The sequence below is a fragment of the Trachinotus anak genome, unplaced genomic scaffold (genome assembly GCF_046630095.1).
Source record: "Trachinotus anak isolate AG129_WGS33_773 ecotype Australia unplaced genomic scaffold, CSIRO_AGI_Tana_v1 ptg000014l, whole genome shotgun sequence".
Taxonomy (NCBI): domain Eukaryota; kingdom Metazoa; phylum Chordata; class Actinopteri; order Carangiformes; family Carangidae; genus Trachinotus; species Trachinotus anak.
The window spans coordinates 21,601,126-21,619,300 of NW_027273865.1; the positions used below are offsets into that span (position 1 = coordinate 21,601,126).

Here is an 18,175-nt window from a genome sequence, read left to right on the forward strand (position 1 = left end):
AATTTTACTTTATTTTTAAGCTGTAAATAGACTGAAAGAAAGCTATTGGTTCACAGAGGAGGTGGGGACACTGGTTAAACACATTTTTTGGGACATTTCATATTAATTTTTAGACATCTTTGCCACTGTCCATCTTTCTGACAATGTGTAATCCAGGAGTGTACAGCAGGGGTGAGGATAAGGTTACCGTGTAGTACTTGATGTACTTTCACACCGATTGTTCAGGTGCAGTGGACCCTCTCTGGCCTCGTACGTCACTTCCTGTTGTGTGAGTCTGCGGGGCTGCTGTACTGTCTGGCTGGGACGGAGGGCTTCCACGCTAAGCAGGCAACTATCCACATTAAACCCATAAAGAGGCGTTTTTTTTTTTTTTTGTGTTTTTTTTTTAAATCTATCCGGGATTTGGAAATTATTTTTAATCGTATTCAACATAACTATCCATCAAGTTGGAGCTCAGTGGACTTCACTCTCTGGCTGGTTTGCATACGATTCAGTGAGTCACTGCAGCAGCGACTGACCAAGCACGCCGCCGCCGCCGCCGCTGCTCCTGTTGTGAGAGAAGAAAACAAGCTCAGCGAGCAGTCCGCTAAAGCTGTGTGATCATTGACAGAGTTCAGTACACACAAGCTTCGACTAATAACTGTTTGGACCTTGGTGTGGCGCACATCTGAGCCCCTTCAAGTACGAACGGCTGGGTGTATCTTTTGTCACCGGAGTCGAGGTAAATAAAAGCCGGGGTAATGAGAAGTAGTGCAAGTGGCTAACTGACATGCTAACTAGCTGTTAGCTTGAAAGCTATTTTGGCTAGCTGCCTTGTTTAATCGTAATGCGGTCATGGTCAGTGTCCTCACTGCTGTCTGGCGCGCCACTTGGCCAGACTGTCCATCGGCTATTGCTGAAGTGTTGTAGTAACTTATTTATTGTGAAGCTACGGTAGACAAGCCAACGACCTGTCCTGAACTTGGAAGGTACGTTTGTTGACTTTACCTTAGTTAGCTAGCCGCTACACTGAAAGGATGAGGATGTGTTAACGTTACGATGGTGTTTACGTTGGGCTCTTAGTAATCGTGATGGTGAACAGTGTCCGGACATTAATTGCGTCGAATTATCTGTTATTTTTAAGGTTTATCGTTTCTTCAAATTGCGTTGCATGTAAACTATATACACACTACTTTACTGTATATTACTGTTCCTGATGTCCTGTTTGTAAAGACAAATTGGTGTGTAGTGTACAGTGAGAAGTTATGCATCTTATTTATTATCTCAAACAGCAGCTGTCTATTACTCTTGCCATTGAGGTAAATAGGTGTACAGCTATAAACAACCATCGGATGCACTTGTAATGGCCATAAAAAAGGCTGAAGTCGAGAGCCTTATCTGTTTTTATCTTTGTAAACAAAGCAGTTCAAACAGCCTTTGTTCTGGTGACTCTATGCACTGTAATATTCAACCCCATCACTTTCACTGAAATACTGTGAAATTCTGGTAAACCTATTATCTAACATAAGCTGTTGATTCAGAGCTGACCCTGGATCAGGAAGGCCTCTCCTCAAACATTCAGCAGAAGCTGTGGGAGGTTATTGCAGTTGACAACAAAGAGTTTTGCAGCCTTTTTTCTAATTGTTAGATCAGTTTCATTGACCCCACAATTCTTTGATTGTTACCTGATATCACTATAATACCAGGATCATCTATATGTTATATAACATGACACTGAAGAAACAGGAGATGTTAGAGACAGTTGCAAAAGGTGATAGGAGTGCCTGGAGTTTTGATATCTAGCTTGTGGTCATGATAGTCATTACACTAGTCTCTGTTTGAATGTCACTGTCAGAATTATCAGATGGAGAGATATAAGGGTTGAGCAGACTTGCAGATTTCAGCAGTTTTCTTTGTTGTGGAGTTGTTTCAAGACAACAGAGTGCCTCGGAAGGAGAGGTCTTTATTCAAGCGCAGTGCTGTAGTGACTCAGATAGGCATCAAGAGCAATACACAGAAAATTTCCTTTGTTATGAGAAATCAGTTTCACTTTGTGTGTTCACCTCCACCTCTCTGGCTGTAGTTTTACTTCCTTTAGGCACTATGTCGTTTCATATTTATTTTTCAGTGTTCCTCTACATTCAAAAAGACAAGTGGGTGTGAAAAGATAATCCTCAAGGCTATGCTTTTTTATTTGAGGAAAGGAGTTAAATTATAAATAGTTTGAAGCCATCAAGCTGTTTTGCTCACACCTTTACGAGTTAGCGGAGGTTATTAATTATTAACAAAGACTAAAAGTGCACTCATATATTAGGTATTCACATGACACGCTGTAACTTTTGTGATGTTTTTTTCTGATGTGGGTGCTTTATAGCCCTTATCATGTGACTGACATTTACATGTTAAAGCTACACCAGGATACAATGACCATTGTTTTTGTATGTAATGGACAATCTGAGACCTGTCTTGTATCCTGAATTAACAGTGTTTGTTTCTGTTCCTTTCCTCAGGGTATTATATTATATAGTTGTTTTTTGCATCTGAGCCACTGTCAGGCACTTGACCAATAGGAACAGTTTGCACAATTTCCACCAGCTTGTCTGCAGCCCCCTCCCAACCCAGACAGTCTTCTGCCCCAGCATGAATGAAGTCAGTGTTGTGAGAGAGGGATGGCTCCACAAGAGAGGTAAGGGGGGCCCCTCATGTTCACTGTCCATCATCTGAGTCTGAATTGAAGTGATAGTCGTCGTCGTTAAAACTCTGTTAGCTCAAAAAGCTTCACCTGTCTGTGTTTTTTCAGGTGAATACATCAAAACATGGCGACCCCGTTACTTCATCTTAAAGAGTGATGGTTCCTTCATTGGCTACAAAGAGAAGCCTGAGGTGTCCAGTGACCACAGCCTCCCACCGCTAAACAACTTCTCTGTCGCAGGTCAGTTTTGCCAGATTAAATTCTGCAAAATCGACAGATTAGATTGTGCAAAGTGTTGTTCTGTTGTCAGTTTCTTCAGGTCCTCATGTGTTAGCTGGTGTGTCTGTGTTTTGTAGAATGCCAGCTGATGAAGACAGAGCGCCCCAGGCCCAACACATTTGTTATTCGTTGCCTGCAGTGGACCTCGGTTATCGAACGCACCTTCCACGTGGACAGCAACGAAGAGAGGTAAAAGACATAAATTCCAAGGGTTTTATATTTTCTGGCCCTGTGGTAGAAGTAGGCTTAATTAAGGTGTAAGAGCGCTATCTGTAGTGGGCTTGGACCAGTGCAGCTGAAAATTCTGTTTACATGCAAAACAAAAATCCTACTATCACTTAAAACATGGTTTTCCATGGTAGACAAACTTTCTATTTAAGTGCTATCATCTCCAATTTTTAATTTTTTTGTTAAATACCTGAAGAAGTCTAAAGTTGTGAATTGAGCACAACTTACATAAGATAAGTGTCAAGGCAAACCATTCAATTTGCACTGATGCGTCGAGATGTCAGTCAATCAGGGATCACATGCTTCATGTTTGAGCACAGCATAGACAGAAATCGCCTCCCTAAGATGATTTCTTTATTGTGTTGTTAGTTGAGACAAATGCTTACTTTAAAGGAAGTATGGACAGAAAGACCCAACATGAGTCCAAATGGGCCATTGTTCACTACAGGCAGTGAATTCATTTTAGTTTGTGTGAGAAGGAAAGACCATCATGCTCAAAATAGAATTCAGTGCCAGATTAAAACTGATTATTCACCCCTAACCCAAGCAATCGTCATTGACTTTTGTTTACATCGGCTCTGCCAAGTACCAAATCCCAGCATACCCTATCTGAATAGTACAGATTATCCTCTACCGTCTAAACTGAGCATGCTGTTTTACCTTTAAGATATATATTTTTGGCACATCTATACCATCTGTCTCAATACAAAGAATTCATAATTTGAATACAATTTGTGTGTTTTGCCAAAACTTTTGCCATTCCATATTCAGAGTAGTGCGGGGTACATTTGATGAAGTTAATGTGTGTTTTCTTCTGGGTCAGGGAGGAATGGATGCGATCGATCCAGGCTGTGGCAAATAGCCTGAAGAGTCAGCAGCAGGATGAGGAGCCCATGGAGATCAAATTTGGCTCTCCAAGTGACAGCAGCGGCACAGAGGAGATGGAGATTGCTGTGTCCAAATCCCACACAAAAGTGGTCAGTATTTGCACAAGCAGTGCCTGGCAGCTTAATGTTTGCTCTGTTTGTCCAGCTAAGCTCATCTTTATTGAGCAAGTTGTTCAAACTTAAGCCTCTTTCTCAAAGCTTTTTTTTTTTTTTTTTTTTTAGGGTAAAGCAACCTTTAAATGAGTGGAAGGTAGCATTTGTGTATATATTTTGTGCAGTGATGATTCACTTGAAGTGATTATTAATTGGTCTGGTTTTATGGACATTGTACTGCTGACTTTGTCATCCAGTATAAATATATGCAGAGATGCAGTATGAAATTACAAGTGTTTGGGTCTTAAGAGTAGTTTGACTTTGATTCCTTGTTTTGTAAGACATGCTTTTACTTTTATGGACCTAACATTATTTGAATTATCTCTTGCTTTTGTATGTGATATTATTCAACTGGTGATCAGTGTCTACCTCGCCTACACACCTGTCACTCCAGAACTCCCAAGGTCTTCCAAGGAAATTTTTTCAGTGTAAAAAATGTTCTACTCTGGTTTGAGTCAAAAAATTCATAGTTATTTCAGCATGTCGCATCATGTTAGCATGTAGTGCACAAACATCAGCAGTGTAGACAGTACAATGGGGAACCACTGACTCATCAAAATGCCATTACTGTACATTTCATAGACAGGTATATTTTTACATTTTATAAGAACATATAAAGTTAAGAGTTAAAAACTCACAGGGTAACATTCATGGTGTCTTTGAGAAAAGCTGGGTATAAGCTCACTCTGGCGTGAATGCACTAGCAGTTTTATGCATCTTGTTTTGGCTTATCTTTGACCAATGTTCCTACAGACCATGAGTGATTTTGACTACCTGAAGCTCCTGGGCAAAGGGACATTTGGTAAAGTGATCCTGGTGAAGGAAAAGGCCACGGGGATGTACTACGCCATGAAAATCCTCCGCAAAGAAGTCATCATTGCTAAAGTTAGTGCAAATCACGTTGCAGTGAAACCTTCACTTTAAATAGCTATCTATTGTTTTGTGATCTTGCTCTAATTACATCCTCTGATTATGACTTTGAAAGATAGATAGATAGATAGATAGATAGATAGATACTTTATTAATCCCTTGGTGAAATTCAAATCTGTGTGTATATTCCTCCAGGATGAGGTGGCACACACAGTTACAGAGAGCAGAGTTCTCCAAAATACGCGGCACCCATTTCTAACGGTGAGTTATTGCACTTGTTTTGCACTTGTAAATATATTGTAATTAAGGAAGTGTTTATTCAGTGTAATGCTGTCACAAATTTTTGTTCCTTGTTCTTTCTGGACAGACACTAAAATATGCATTTCAAACACATGACCGGCTATGCTTTGTGATGGAGTATGCAAATGGGGGAGAAGTAAGTTTTTTTTCTTACATCTGGCCTACAATTGTGTCTGCTGTGTTGCTATATCTGTGTATGACCATTTGGGTTGGGTAATTGCAGCAGGGATGAAAAACACAATTTAAGATTTTAAATCCAACTGTTAAGCATCCAAACCAGGTTACATTGTGGCCTGAATGTGGGATTTGATGATGCATCAAACAGTTTCTGAAAGACATGACATCAAATTAGTTTTGAACTTAACTGTTACACCAATACATTGTAGGGATTGCGCTGATTACTGCATGTACTTGGCTGGTTGTCAATCCAACAGTTCAGATTAAAAAGCTATTTTCTAAATGACGAATACACAAATGTTTAAAAGTATGCATTGAAAAATGTCAAGAAAAATAACTTAAGTAACAGAAAATACATTCAAATAAAGGATTTTTATGAAATAAGCTATCTCTTATTACAGTACTTTTTTATTGTTTTGCAGCTCTTCTTTCACTTATCGCGGGATAGAGTGTTCACAGAAGACAGAGCCCGATTCTATGGTGCAGAAATAGTATCAGCACTGGAGTACCTACACTCACGCAATGTAGTTTACAGGGATTTGAAGGTAAGGTGTCTGCTTGCTCTGATGGTGTAGTATTAATATATTGTAAAATACGCTGGAGACATATTCTTCAATATGCCGTAACCACAGATTGTCATAAAATCAACATTTTCACCAACTTACTTCTTAGATATAATGCTCTTCAAGTTTCGATAATGTACTGTAACCGTGTAACTTTCTTCCATATTCCATTTCTAAGTCCTTTTCCCACCAGTGAACTAATTTGACTCTAATTTGAATCTTTCTCGGCACAGCTGGAGAACCTCATGTTAGACAAGGACGGCCACATAAAGATAACAGACTTTGGGTTATGTAAAGAGGGGATCACAGATGGCGCCACCATGAAAACCTTCTGTGGAACCCCGGAGTACCTGGCACCAGAGGTAACTCCACAATGGCTGTGGACTCTGACATCAACAGGATTTGGGACAAGGATTATGTAAAGAAGCACTGATGTTACAGTGCTGGATGAGCCCATGATGGAAACTGGTTGTAGTCTGGTTTTGGAACAATGATAATAGCTTCATTGTCGGGTACTATGTGAAAACCTATTAGGACAATTACTCAGCTGGTGAGCCTATCATGTTTTTATGAAACTGAAGCTGGTATGTAAAATGGATGTTTTCTGATAGTGTCTCCAGAGATCATTGTCTGCACTTTACCCGAGGGTCATCATTTTTTACTGTTGAATGGCTGCTGCTTAATATTTGCTGACTGTTATTTTGAGATTAGAAAACAAGTGCAATGATGTAAAAAGGATAGTCCTGCCTGTCTCCCTACCTGCCTCTAACTAAACTGAATATCAGTTGTTTTAATTCTCTCTCAACTCCTCTCTGTCCTGCCCTGTCAGGTGCTGGAGGACAATGATTACGGACGAGCGGTGGACTGGTGGGGGCTGGGCGTGGTGATGTATGAGATGATGTGCGGTCGGTTGCCCTTCTACAACCAGGACCACGAGCGTCTCTTTGAGCTCATCCTCATGGAAGAAATACGCTTTCCCAAGAACCTGGCTCCTGAAGCCAAGGCCCTGCTTGCTGGTCTGCTCAAAAAGGATCCTAAACAAAGGTGTGTGTGTGTGTGTGTGTGTGTGTGTGTGTGTGCGTGTGTGTGTGTGTGTGTGTGTGTGTGTGTGTGTGTGTGTGTGTGTGTGTGTGTGTGTGTGTGTGTGTGTGTGTGTGTGTACTGCAACAGATAAAGATTAACAAGTGAATAAGTAAGAATTAGACGCAACATTGTAATTGGGATAAAAAATAAGCACATAATAATGTAACAATTGTATCCATTATAGCTATGGGTATCTATACGGACATATCATCAAAAAAGATATACAGAAAGAAACCTTGACCTGCAGCAGAGAAAATGTTGTAATGTGATAGAGCAACCTGGACTGGACTTTTTTGGTAGATATTGTAAAACTCAATAAACTTAAAACATAGTCAAGTATTTTTTAAAAAGCATTCCTTAAATTTGGTTGTTAAAGAAATGTGACCAAGATATGTACCTGTTTGGGACATTTAAGTCAAGAACAGCACCTGCTGATGCTGTGCTCTCTGTTATGGCATCACTGTAGATTAGTGTGTAAATTGCATCAAACATATCATAGGGATTTGTGTGCTGCAGTTTTTTGTTAATTATCAAAGTCAATACTTATGCTAATATAGATGTATCCTTGAGGGGCAAATAATGAGGCTCTAGTTGTGTTAGTTAAATGCTGTTTACTGTTTACATACTCTTTCAGTGTGCATACTTGACTGTTCAATTGAATGTCTGCCTCCTGGAAATGCAGAAAAACATTGAGAAAAACATTTTCTTCCTGGGATTTTGGTCTGTTGCACTTGATTAGTTTTCTGAGTCTTCCACTGCGCTCCAGGGCACAATGTATTCAGCTATAAAATAAGTAACCACATTATTTAAGCTCGTGTTCCCTCTTGATTAGTTTTGGTACAGGGTAATGACTACACAAGCACATAATTGATTGTTGTTTTGGTTGAGCCCGAGTATTTCTGGTAACAGTCGAACAACTGCTATTATTAGCACATTGAGTTCTGCCTGCAGGCTTACTAACACATGCACCTGTAAGCAGTAAGGAAATGAAGAATAAATTTGTCAAGAAATTGGTAAATATAAGTCAGGGGAAGAACAACACAACATTAATGCTTGATGTGCATTTCTAATGACAGTATTTGCACAATTGTGTGTGGCTGATGAGTGGGTGATAATGATAGTGTTTTTGTTTTGTTTACAGGCTCGGAGGCGGACCAGACGATGCCAAAGAAGTGATGAGCCACAAGTTCTTCACCTCCATCAACTGGCAGGATGTGACTGAAAAAAAGGTGAGAGATTAAGGGGGAAAAAACAATGTTGTGACATTTAAAACAAGAGTTTAAAAATGACTGATTTTCTCCTTCCCCTCAGCTGATTCCACCCTTCAAGCCCCAGGTAACATCAGAGACAGACACGCGCTATTTTGACGATGAGTTCACAGCACAAAGCATTACAATAACTCCTCCAGATAAGTGTAAGTACATCTGTTCCTGTGCATCTTTTACATGTGCTTGAAGATTGGTTTCACGTTTTTTTAAATTATGAGTCTTTACGTCTGTTTTAAACTTTTGAATGTTTTTTTTTCCTCTCTCCCCTCTCCCATTGTGCCTACTGCAGATGACAGTTTAGATGCAGAGGATTCAGATCAGCGTACGCATTTCCCTCAGTTCTCCTACTCTGCCAGCATACGGGAATGATCACTTAGACTCTTGAACAAGCAGGCAGGCTAACACACAATCACAATCCCACATACACACTTGCACTGCTGGGGAATCCGAACGACACAATGACAACTGGCACAAGACACATTTTCATTTGGTCTTTAACGCGTGCACATACACACACACACACACACACACACACACATACACAGACACATACTGGCAAATCAGGAAAGACAGATTATAGATTATGAAAAGAACACATAGGCTGTGAACGACTGACCTCAGCAGGTTTGTGTGCATAGACTGGCAGCTTTGTATCTGTACGTCCTCTCGGGGTTGGCTTTAGGCCTCCCTGCAGGACCTCTGCTGCACTACACTGGGCACCACATCAAAGCCTTGATACTTTGAAAACCAGGTTATGCCAGCAAGTACCACCTCTTTACCAGCTGTACCCATGCTACACACACATCAACACCAACCAATCCATGCATAGACTGCATATATATACACAAACATACTTGATAGAATTATAATCAAAATTAGGAAAATGGAAAAGATTTTAGGGGAAAAGACAAATTTTCATTTCATCAATCGTTACGGTTTTAAATGTAAAGCCATATTTCTGCTTTTTTTTTTTTGGTTTTTATATTTCACTTTTTTTTAACAAGTGCTCTTTCTGGAACTTGCTGTTACAAATCAAGTGTGGGACTGTTCCTACAGTAGGGGGAAATGGAGAAGAGGGAGAGGGCAAGGAGGGTTGGCATTTCTGTGTTTGCACTGCATGTGTGTATTTGAGTGGATGCGTGAATGTAATATGTGTGTGCATATAAGTGCAGGAGAATGTATGAACAACCATTTTGATTCTCTACCATCTATTTGTGTCTGTTTTAATGCATATTTTTAAAAACTCTGAACTATTGCTGGAATATTGACAAGAGGACACTACATGGCACACTCAATGGCCTTTTTTTTTTTTTTTTAAGGGGGAAAAAGCATGCAAGTTATGATTGCTTTGACCAGCCTGGCGCTAAATTGACTCAGTCAGGATTAGAAACTGGGATCTCATGCATGGCTAATCTTTGTTTTAAATGCCGCATTAATCTAACTGTAAGCAATGCAGCAGTAAGGCTCTTGGGAGTCCATGATGCTGTGTCCAGACTGACTGACCAACCAATTAGCTGCTGGTTAGAGGTGTGTGTTCATTAAGGCCAGTCACGCTATGTGTTAAGTACAGGAGAAATAGAAGGAAAGAGAAAATTAGACCATATGCTTGACCGCAGTTTGATCCCAAACCCTACAGAGACCAATGTAGACGCACACAGCCATTCGCTGTCCTCGGCCCAGTAATTCTCACTCCCTAGCTGAGGAGTTAAGCACCAATCTTTTGTTCATTTTCTATTTTTAATATCATTGTAAGTGTTTTAAAATATTTTTGAAATAAGCGTTTGAATGTTCCTGTATTTAAAGAATGAAAAAGTTCAATCGTTGTTAAGTCTTTATGATGAGGCCGAAAACTGACTGACTTGGTGGATTTTTAATACTTCAAATGATTCCACATTTGATGTTTAGAGTCTTTGGTTTGTTTTTCTTTAATGCTGTGTCGGAGCACTTAAGTCTATGTAGTTTTATGTCTGGAGCAACAGTCTGCAGGTTTACAATCCCAACGAAACGCTGCATGAGCTGGTCGACCATCCTTCAACCTACAGACAGGGAACTAATCGAAACATCAGCTGATGTATTGTGTTGTTGAAATTAAAAACCTGCATAATTTAAATCATGACGGCACATGATGGAGAGAAGCTTTGGACAGCACAAATGTGCTCTTATTGACAAGCATTTTATAATTCCATATTGCTGGAAGAGATGTTGCTCTTTGAGCTTCACGAAAGGAACATCAAGACCTTTATGTTTGTCATTGTTCTGTTTTTGTTTGTTTTTTTTCCCCTCCTTTTTGTCCATCTGTTTCTCAAATTTTGGAAGACACATTGTCTTGTTTAAGTATACATTATATAAAATATATATATTAAAAGTTTTTAAACTGCTTTCTTTTTGATTAAGTTCCTTATTTCAAGGGGTTTCCAATAGAGCATTAGTCAACTAGCAAAGATGCTAACTGCCAGTAATTTGGTTTTAAATAGTCAGTTAATTTCTGGTTTGCATTATCACTGTCCTTAAGATGATAACTGAATCCACTTTCTATAATTAACATAATTAAGCATATTAGGTAATAATAAGCAAAACAAACTCACTATGATCCTTTTTATGGTCACCTTTTTAAAACCTAAAACTGGCCCTAAAACTAAGCAGTCGACTAAACAAACTTGCCTACATTTTTCAGAACATATTTTAAAGTTATGTTTTTTTTTAAAAAATGTTTATTTTCCTGATAATATTTGAACTAAGTAGATAAGATCTATGTTCTACGGTGTCAAGAATAAGATAGTTGGCCAATTTTCCTACCATTATCAGAAGAGCACTGACTCAGCCATTTTAAAGGTTTAGCTAGAACATCTATCTATCATTCGCTGGAATACCCCAGGTCACATATCACTTTGTTTTTATTTAAGTTTGTGTGAGTGACAAAGGGTGACTGTGAGATGTTTGAGTGGTTGTGGTGACAAAGACAGAAAAGCAGCAGGTTTTGACTCATCGTTCAGCAGCAGGCGGCCCCAGTTCCCGCAGATGATGTGATCAAATGGCTTTGATTTACAGTTCACAACTCCAGCACCTCTTCTCACTGGCTCAGGCACGGCCATCATACTCTAGCCTAGTGTCCTGCCTTGGAAACAGCAGGACCAGATATCAAGAACCACTGCACTGATGGACACCACTGTGGATTTGCCTTCATTGCTATCATGGCCGTAAGGGGGTGCTGCTGAACTTTTTAAATATTGGTTGTGAAGCCATACACTGAACCTCGCTGCTGGCCACGCTTTAAGCAATGCTTCACAGCTAAACATGCAAGTTAATACCCCTGACCTCTCCTGTAGGCATACACAGGCACAACAAGTGCCTCATCACTATTGTGTAAATACCAAAAAAAAAAAAAAAAACCTTGATGGTGAATGCAACATTAGTAGAAGGGGGGCCTGCAGCTTTGTAGTGTTTGATTTACAGCTTTACTATGGTTATCTTGCTTCTCTGTATATTTGAATGTGATCAGCAGTCACGAATGTCACACCTGGTGCTGGTGTAATGATTTTCTTTTGCTTGTTGCTGTTAGTTGAGGCTCAGAGGACAATGGGAAAAAAAAGCAATCTTTAAGGGGAGGACATTGTCCTGGTGGACACTTTCACCCCCCCTTTGCAAGACTTTACAATGTAACGGGTGATACCTGCTACAATATGGTAGCTTATAACATTTGCAACTATAATGTGCCAGTAAACATTTTTACTGAAAAAAACTCTGTGTCTTTTTTTTTATGACATTTTTTATTTACAGCGTACACTGTTCACCTGCTCGGGTCTAAATCAAACCACTGCAACAGGAATTTTTTGTAGAGCTTGATGTATTACAGCCAGCATGGAGGATGCCAAGATCATGTCCCTGATGTTGTTTTAAGGAATTGGGGGTTTTGATGTTGTAACAAATAATTTATTCTTATTTTTTAAGCTCGGCCTAAAGGGTAAGTTCTTTTAATTTGACAATTTTATGCCAGAAATATAAAGTAATGCACGGTAGTGTTTCTCCACCATAATAATATTTCAGACAATGTGCAAAAGGCCTAAAAATAGCATTTAGGCAATAGTGTGGAGAGAGAAGTATATTTTGGTAGTTAAATGAATAAAGAAAAAGCAGAAATATGCAGGGGGAAATTTCACAGACTTTTTTTTTGGAGGGTAGTCAAAACTTTCAAAGGATGGGTTGGGTTGGACTCTAGGACTTTGGACTCTTGACCATCCTATTTCTAAAAGCCTGGGTATGGCCCAGATTGTGACACATTGCCACAGGACTGTCGGTTGAACTGGAGGGTTGTTTTGGAGGTTTAAGTAGGCTAAATAGTAAATAAAAATATTTATTGCAGAGATAATGGATTGCACACACATGCACAAAATGCAATTAATGCCATTCTACAACAGCACATAAGAAGATGTGAAGTTTTTGTGAAATGTTGCAAGTGAAGTGTTGCAAGTACATTTTGAATGGAGTAAATAAAGTAATGCTTTATGGTGGTGTTTTTGAAGCTGTTTCACACTGCAACATTTAAGCCTGAAAAACAAACTTCAACGTACAAAAAGAAGAATCTTAAAAAATTTTCATACATTAATAAAATGACAGTCACGTTGAGCAATACGCGGTTTACTTTCAAAGCGTCGACCGGAAGTCCTGGTCCCGACCTGTCTACCGGGGTCCTCACCCCAATCAGTGGTGCCCACCTGTCTTTATTAGGGGCTGTCGGAGCAATATGGCGGGTCTTTCTGCTCCAGGCCTCCGCCGACACCCGTGGATAAGTAGCTGCAGCGGCCCGGAACGGGAACTCTGTCTCCGGCTGTGACCATGGCCAGGACCGGTTTCTCCGACTCTAAGCCTCTGCTGGACTTACACAAGAAGGTGAGCGTGTGAACGGAGCACTAAACATTTCTGAAGAAAATGGAGACGATATTGAACAGTGTGTTGGTGGAAATGAACAGAAGAAAACTCATTAATTCACATTTCCCTGGGCAACTCGTGCTTTTCCATATATCAAGGTGTATATATAAAGTATTTGTTTACTCATTATCAATCCTTACATACAATTCCTCCGTACCTGTGAAGTCAGGAAAGTAATTGCATTCACCTGCCATGATCTCAGGTGTCCAGGAGTCTCCCATTACATGGCAGGAGCAGGGCCTTGAGTCCTGATGACCTGAAATGAATCACTATTTGATCAAGTTCATTTCTTGGCATTACTGCCCACTGATAACTGACTGTCATAGAGAGATTAATGCAGACATTAGACTTTTTTTGGTCTAAGTTGTGCTCATAAAAATGTTTTTTCTTTTTTAAGTGTCCAGGATCATATCAGTAAAGCTGTCCTGTCGTTTCCCTCCAGGCGGATGAGAGGCGTGCCCCATTAAGAACTTGGGCTAATACCTGTGGGCCAATAGATCGTTGGCAGCCTGCAGAAGTAGATGAGTCCAGGATGGCCCCTGTCAAAATGGAGCCAGAACGAAGATGGGTGCGCCTTCTGTCCTGCGCTGAGGGAGGGGGGCACTGCCGCTGCCACTGCCACTGCTTGTCACCTTCACCCAAACCATACCACAGTCTCTCACTTGTCTTAGTTCTTGTTTTAATGTCTTTCCCAGCAAATTAATATTACATGATGACTTTGAGGATAGAGAGATAATGTCAAGCTGCGAAGTGGCATTGTAGGAACAGAAGCCAAATTTTGTAATCATGCTCTTCTCTAAGTATGAGATGTTGCATTCATTGTAAACTTCTGGTTCAGCCTGGAGTATTTCCTTTTTTTTCTTTCATACTTATACAGTTCCACTTGGGGGTACATTTTGCACTGATGTGTAAGGTAGAGTCTAGATCTGCTACTGCAAAACACTATTGCCTCCCACCTATTGATCCTGCTTACCACCTGCTGCTAAATTTATCATAATTAATGATTATCGCTATTGGCTAACATTATTACTACAATTATATCAGTAGTAGCATTACAGTTACTATTGACATTATTGTTGTTACTGTTACTGCTATTATTATTATTATTATTATTATTATTATTATTATTATTATTGCATGGTGGTCTTTTTCCCCTGCAGTCTCTACTACTCTCCCTCTGTCTTTCTTTCCTGCTCACTTGCTCTGTCTCTGTTTCTCTCAACCCAACCAGTCAAGGCAGATGGCTGCCTACCCTGAGTCCGGTTCTCAGGGTTTCTGCCTCTTAAAAGCAAGTTTTCCCTTGCCATTGTCGCCAAGTGCTTGCTCCTGGTGGGAATGGTTGGGTCTCTGTAAATAATTATATAAAGAAAAGGTGCCTTGGTGCTATACAAATAAAACTGACACGACTTGACTAAGGTGTTGTCTGTTTGCAGGAACGAAGGTTATCGATGCAGACCAGTGAAGGCATCATCATGGGTTTCAATGAAGACAGTCGGACACACTCAGCTGGTATTGTAATCAGTACCAAGGGTTTCAAACTTGATACCAAAGTAAAATGCACTTTAACATGGGAATGACCACAATGTTTACACTGTTTGTGTAAAATTGTGAAATGAAATGTAAGCAGCCATTGTTCTTGAGGTATTTTTTCTTTTTTCTTTTAGAGGTTTACATGTGTAGCATGAACTCTCCATGCCAACACATGGTGTCAGTGCTCAGAAAGTCAGAGATAACTTGATTATTATCTTGTCCTCCTTTCCGTCCTGTGCAGATGGGTGCGTGGAGGACCCTGTGCTTCTTTACCCTCATGGACTGCAGGGTCTTCACAGCCTGCGGGCGCTGGTGCCCAGCTTGCTGCGCCATGAAGTAGAGATAGCACTGGAGAAACTGGGCCTGATATGTGACCGGACATACGCCTGGGATGTGTTCTTGGACATGATGGTGAGACATAATGAACAGAGTTGCTTAATGTCAGAGTATGGCTCTCTTTAAGGAAGAGCATTATCCCTAAAATGTGCCGTATGTAGACCTGAAAACTTATTGCACAAGAGGACAAACTAGAAGACAGTATTTTTGCAACGTAGGTGTTTAATTATTTGGTATGTGCTTCCTGTTGTTCTGTTCTCACCCTGCAGAGAACTCAAGCATGGAACACTCTTCCCGACACTGACCTGCCCCGGCACTTCACAGATGCCACTCGAGCTGTCCTGGTCGACTGGCTCATTCAAGTTCACGTGGGTCTCACTGTTGATGAAGAAGATTTCTTCCTGCTCAAAACAAAGCTTGTCTAAATGTTTAGTTAATTTAAGGTCATATGCTTGTTGTTGCGCTCTGTTTGTCAGTAAAATACTAAGTTAGATGGCCTGTCAGGGAAACTCAAAACGCATCTATGGTACCTTGTGAATGACATTAAAGGAGTAGTTTGACATAAAATGCTCTTTTGTCCAAGTCTGCCCCCCAACCCCCACCCTACGAACTGAGCTGGTACAGTAAATTGATGGTCAAACAGACCTTGATATAGCAGTTATTCACTCTCTTATTGAGAGTTAGATGAGAACTGTCTTTATGGTAAATATAACACTAAAGTAGCCAGTTAGCAATAAGCTTAGTTGTTTTTTTTTTTGTTTGTTTTTTCAGTGGTTTTCAATCTTGAATGCCTTGTTTATTTCCCACCAGGAAATGATGCATTTTCAGGAAGAAACTCTCTATCTGGCCATACACCTCCTCAACTGTGCCTTGCATCAGATCAAAGTAACCACTGCCAATCTGCAGCTCCTCGGCATGGTTTGCCTCTTCCTTGCTGCAAAGAAAGAAGAGTGTCTCCTCCCTGAGGTACACTGGCTCAGTTGACACTTAAATATCCAGAGAAAATCAATTGAGACATGTGAGATGAATCTTAGTCGTTTTTTTCCTTTTCGGACCTTGACTGAGTAAAGTATACAAAAACCAAATACCTTATCTTGCAGAAAAGACAAAGTTTTTTCCTAATTTGAGCTGCGTGTTTTAGGTGTCTGGACTCTGCTACTTGATGGACCACACTTACACTAAGCATCAGCTGCTGCGAATGGAGCGCAAAGTCCTTTGTGGGCTGAAGTTTGATTTGTCCTACTGTCCCCCTCTGCATTTCCTTCTCCTTCTTGCCTCCATTGCTCGCTGCAGTGCTAAGGTAGCTCTATATTGTTGGCTGGTTTTCTTTGTGCGATTTCTCATCTTCCCTTTTTCTTTTTTTCTTTGTTTCATCCCACTGTGTCATCTGTGCCACTAGGTGGTGTGGATGGCTCGTTATCTGCTGGAGCTGTCTCTCCTGGAGGGCCAGTGTGTGGTGTTTCTGCCTGTGCAGCTGGCAGGAGCAGCCCTCTGCTTGTCCCGCCAAGTCCTTCAGGAGCCCCCGACACCAGAGGGGGAGGCAGCCTGGTGTCTGGCCTCCAGCATCCATGTCGGCAGGTGTGTATCTTGACTCCTAAGATGTACTCCCCTAATCTAACCATCTAGTATTACATGCCATTGAATGATGATTTCTTATTCACAATGCCCTTTAAAAGCCCTTGGCATCATTGGCACTGCAGTCACTAAGTGCTGGCTTCTCTGTGCTCCTAACTTCACAGCTGCAAAGCTTTTACTTTCCAAGTGTTTTTATCAGCCACCATTCATGCTCACTCAGTTTGACATCTGTATGCTTTGTGGGTTTTCAGTGAGACTACCCTGCTGAGGATCATGCACATTCTGGCCAATGCTGCAGCCAAGGCCCACGCCCGAGAGACCTGTGCTACTTTTATTAAATTCTCCTCCCCAGAGACTATGCATGTCAGCAGACACCCGGGTCTAAAGAACATCTCTGCTCTACTGGGTGTATGCACTTGATGTACCTGAAACACAGGAGCGTCAAGGTAGAGATACTAGATGAGTATAACTTGACGGCTTGACTCCTTTGGCTTCAGAATAATTACTGTGGAAATGGGGAAGGAAGAAGTGTGAAAGATTCAATGCCAAACATTGTTTGACAAAGAAGTTCATGCACTTAGGGTTAGTGCATTTGCAACATAGCCAGTCTAGTGGCACCCGTTTTATGATCTTATCTTGCAGCCGAATTAGAAAATATTTGAATTGTACTGATGTGTCCTTGTCTTGTCATTTGTGGAGAGGATGTGGGCTCTCTATCAAGTTATTTGAGATGTTTTAATGTAAAAATAAAGTGTCTGCTGCAAAGTGCTGTGTTTCAGCTGTTTTTGTTTTATGCAAATGTATGGAATTTCTGCATTTCTGTATAGTATAGTTCTAAATGAAGGCAGAACCACCTTGTGACTGCATGGCTGCATTGCAACTTCTGCTCATGTGCACAAGCATGCCGACACAGCTGACTGGTTCAAAGGAGTTACAAAAAAATGTGGGACAGCTGCTACAGCACAACTTCATGTCTAGAGTATTTCTTTTCAATGAATGTCAAGAAACAAATCCACGCCTGAAGTAATTTTCCCTGGAGTATCACTTTTGTCCTACACCTATTCCAGCTCTAAACCATGTGCAGTAAAGTGCAAATATGTGATCACAGGAAGGCTGCTATTTGGAATAAAGCCCAATAACATAACAGAGTGCAGATCTAGCTCTTCTGCATAACTCAACTCAATATCTCAATCCAAAACGTGACTTCTCCACATCCATCCTCTTTGTTTTGTGCACACTTACTACCATTCTGGCTGCCGCAGGCGCAGTGCTTTCTGATTGGCTGGCGTAGTCGTCGCACAGACCAATGAGCGTTCAGAGCATTGTGTC

The 18,175-nt window shown here is 40.6% G+C and overlaps 2 protein-coding genes across 3 annotated transcripts; both read left to right on the top strand.

The window, feature by feature from the left end:
• Positions 1–256: 256 nt before the first annotated feature.
• Positions 257–10,857, top strand: akt2 (v-akt murine thymoma viral oncogene homolog 2). Its single transcript, XM_071495697.1, has 14 exons — positions 257–721; positions 2,490–2,665; positions 2,780–2,911; positions 3,028–3,139; positions 4,002–4,155; positions 4,972–5,103; positions 5,284–5,349; positions 5,456–5,524; positions 5,988–6,110; positions 6,362–6,490; positions 6,958–7,172; positions 8,353–8,440; positions 8,523–8,625; positions 8,769–10,857. Exons 2-14 carry the CDS (start codon positions 2,620–2,622, stop codon positions 8,846–8,848), a joined length of 1,449 nt encoding a protein of 482 aa, XP_071351798.1. The 5' UTR covers positions 257–721; positions 2,490–2,619; the 3' UTR covers positions 8,849–10,857.
• Positions 10,858–13,164: 2,307 nt separating this feature from the next.
• Positions 13,165–17,611, top strand: ccnp (cyclin P). Of its 2 annotated transcripts, XM_071495698.1 has the most exons (9): positions 13,165–13,366; positions 13,848–13,973; positions 14,839–14,914; positions 15,177–15,346; positions 15,541–15,639; positions 16,082–16,237; positions 16,413–16,571; positions 16,671–16,849; positions 17,098–17,611. In XM_071495698.1, exons 1-9 carry the CDS (start codon positions 13,313–13,315, stop codon positions 17,264–17,266), a joined length of 1,188 nt encoding a protein of 395 aa, XP_071351799.1. In that variant the 5' UTR covers positions 13,165–13,312; the 3' UTR covers positions 17,267–17,611. The 2 variants fall into 2 exon arrangements, with proteins under 2 accessions (XP_071351799.1, XP_071351802.1); XM_071495701.1 differs by lacking the exons at positions 13,165–13,366; positions 13,848–13,973 and adding an exon at positions 14,133–14,318 and having other exon boundaries at positions 17,098–17,413.
• The last annotated feature ends 564 nt before the right edge of the window (positions 17,612–18,175 follow it).

Coding starts and splice junctions, on each gene's coding strand:
- akt2 (XM_071495697.1), top strand. CDS start 2,620: ATGAATGAAGTCAGTGTTGTGAGAGAGGGATGGCTCCACAAGAGAG. Junction 2,666..2,779: donor GGGATGGCTCCACAAGAGAG/GTAAGGGGGGCC, acceptor GTGTTTTTTCAG/GTGAATACATCAAAACATGG. Junction 5,350..5,455: donor CGCGGCACCCATTTCTAACG/GTGAGTTATTGC, acceptor CTTTCTGGACAG/ACACTAAAATATGCATTTCA.
- ccnp (XM_071495698.1), top strand. CDS start 13,313: ATGGCCAGGACCGGTTTCTCCGACTCTAAGCCTCTGCTGGACTTACAC. Junction 15,347..15,540: donor ATGTGTTCTTGGACATGATG/GTGAGACATAAT, acceptor CTCACCCTGCAG/AGAACTCAAGCATGGAACAC. Junction 16,572..16,670: donor TTGCTCGCTGCAGTGCTAAG/GTAGCTCTATAT, acceptor CTGTGCCACTAG/GTGGTGTGGATGGCTCGTTA.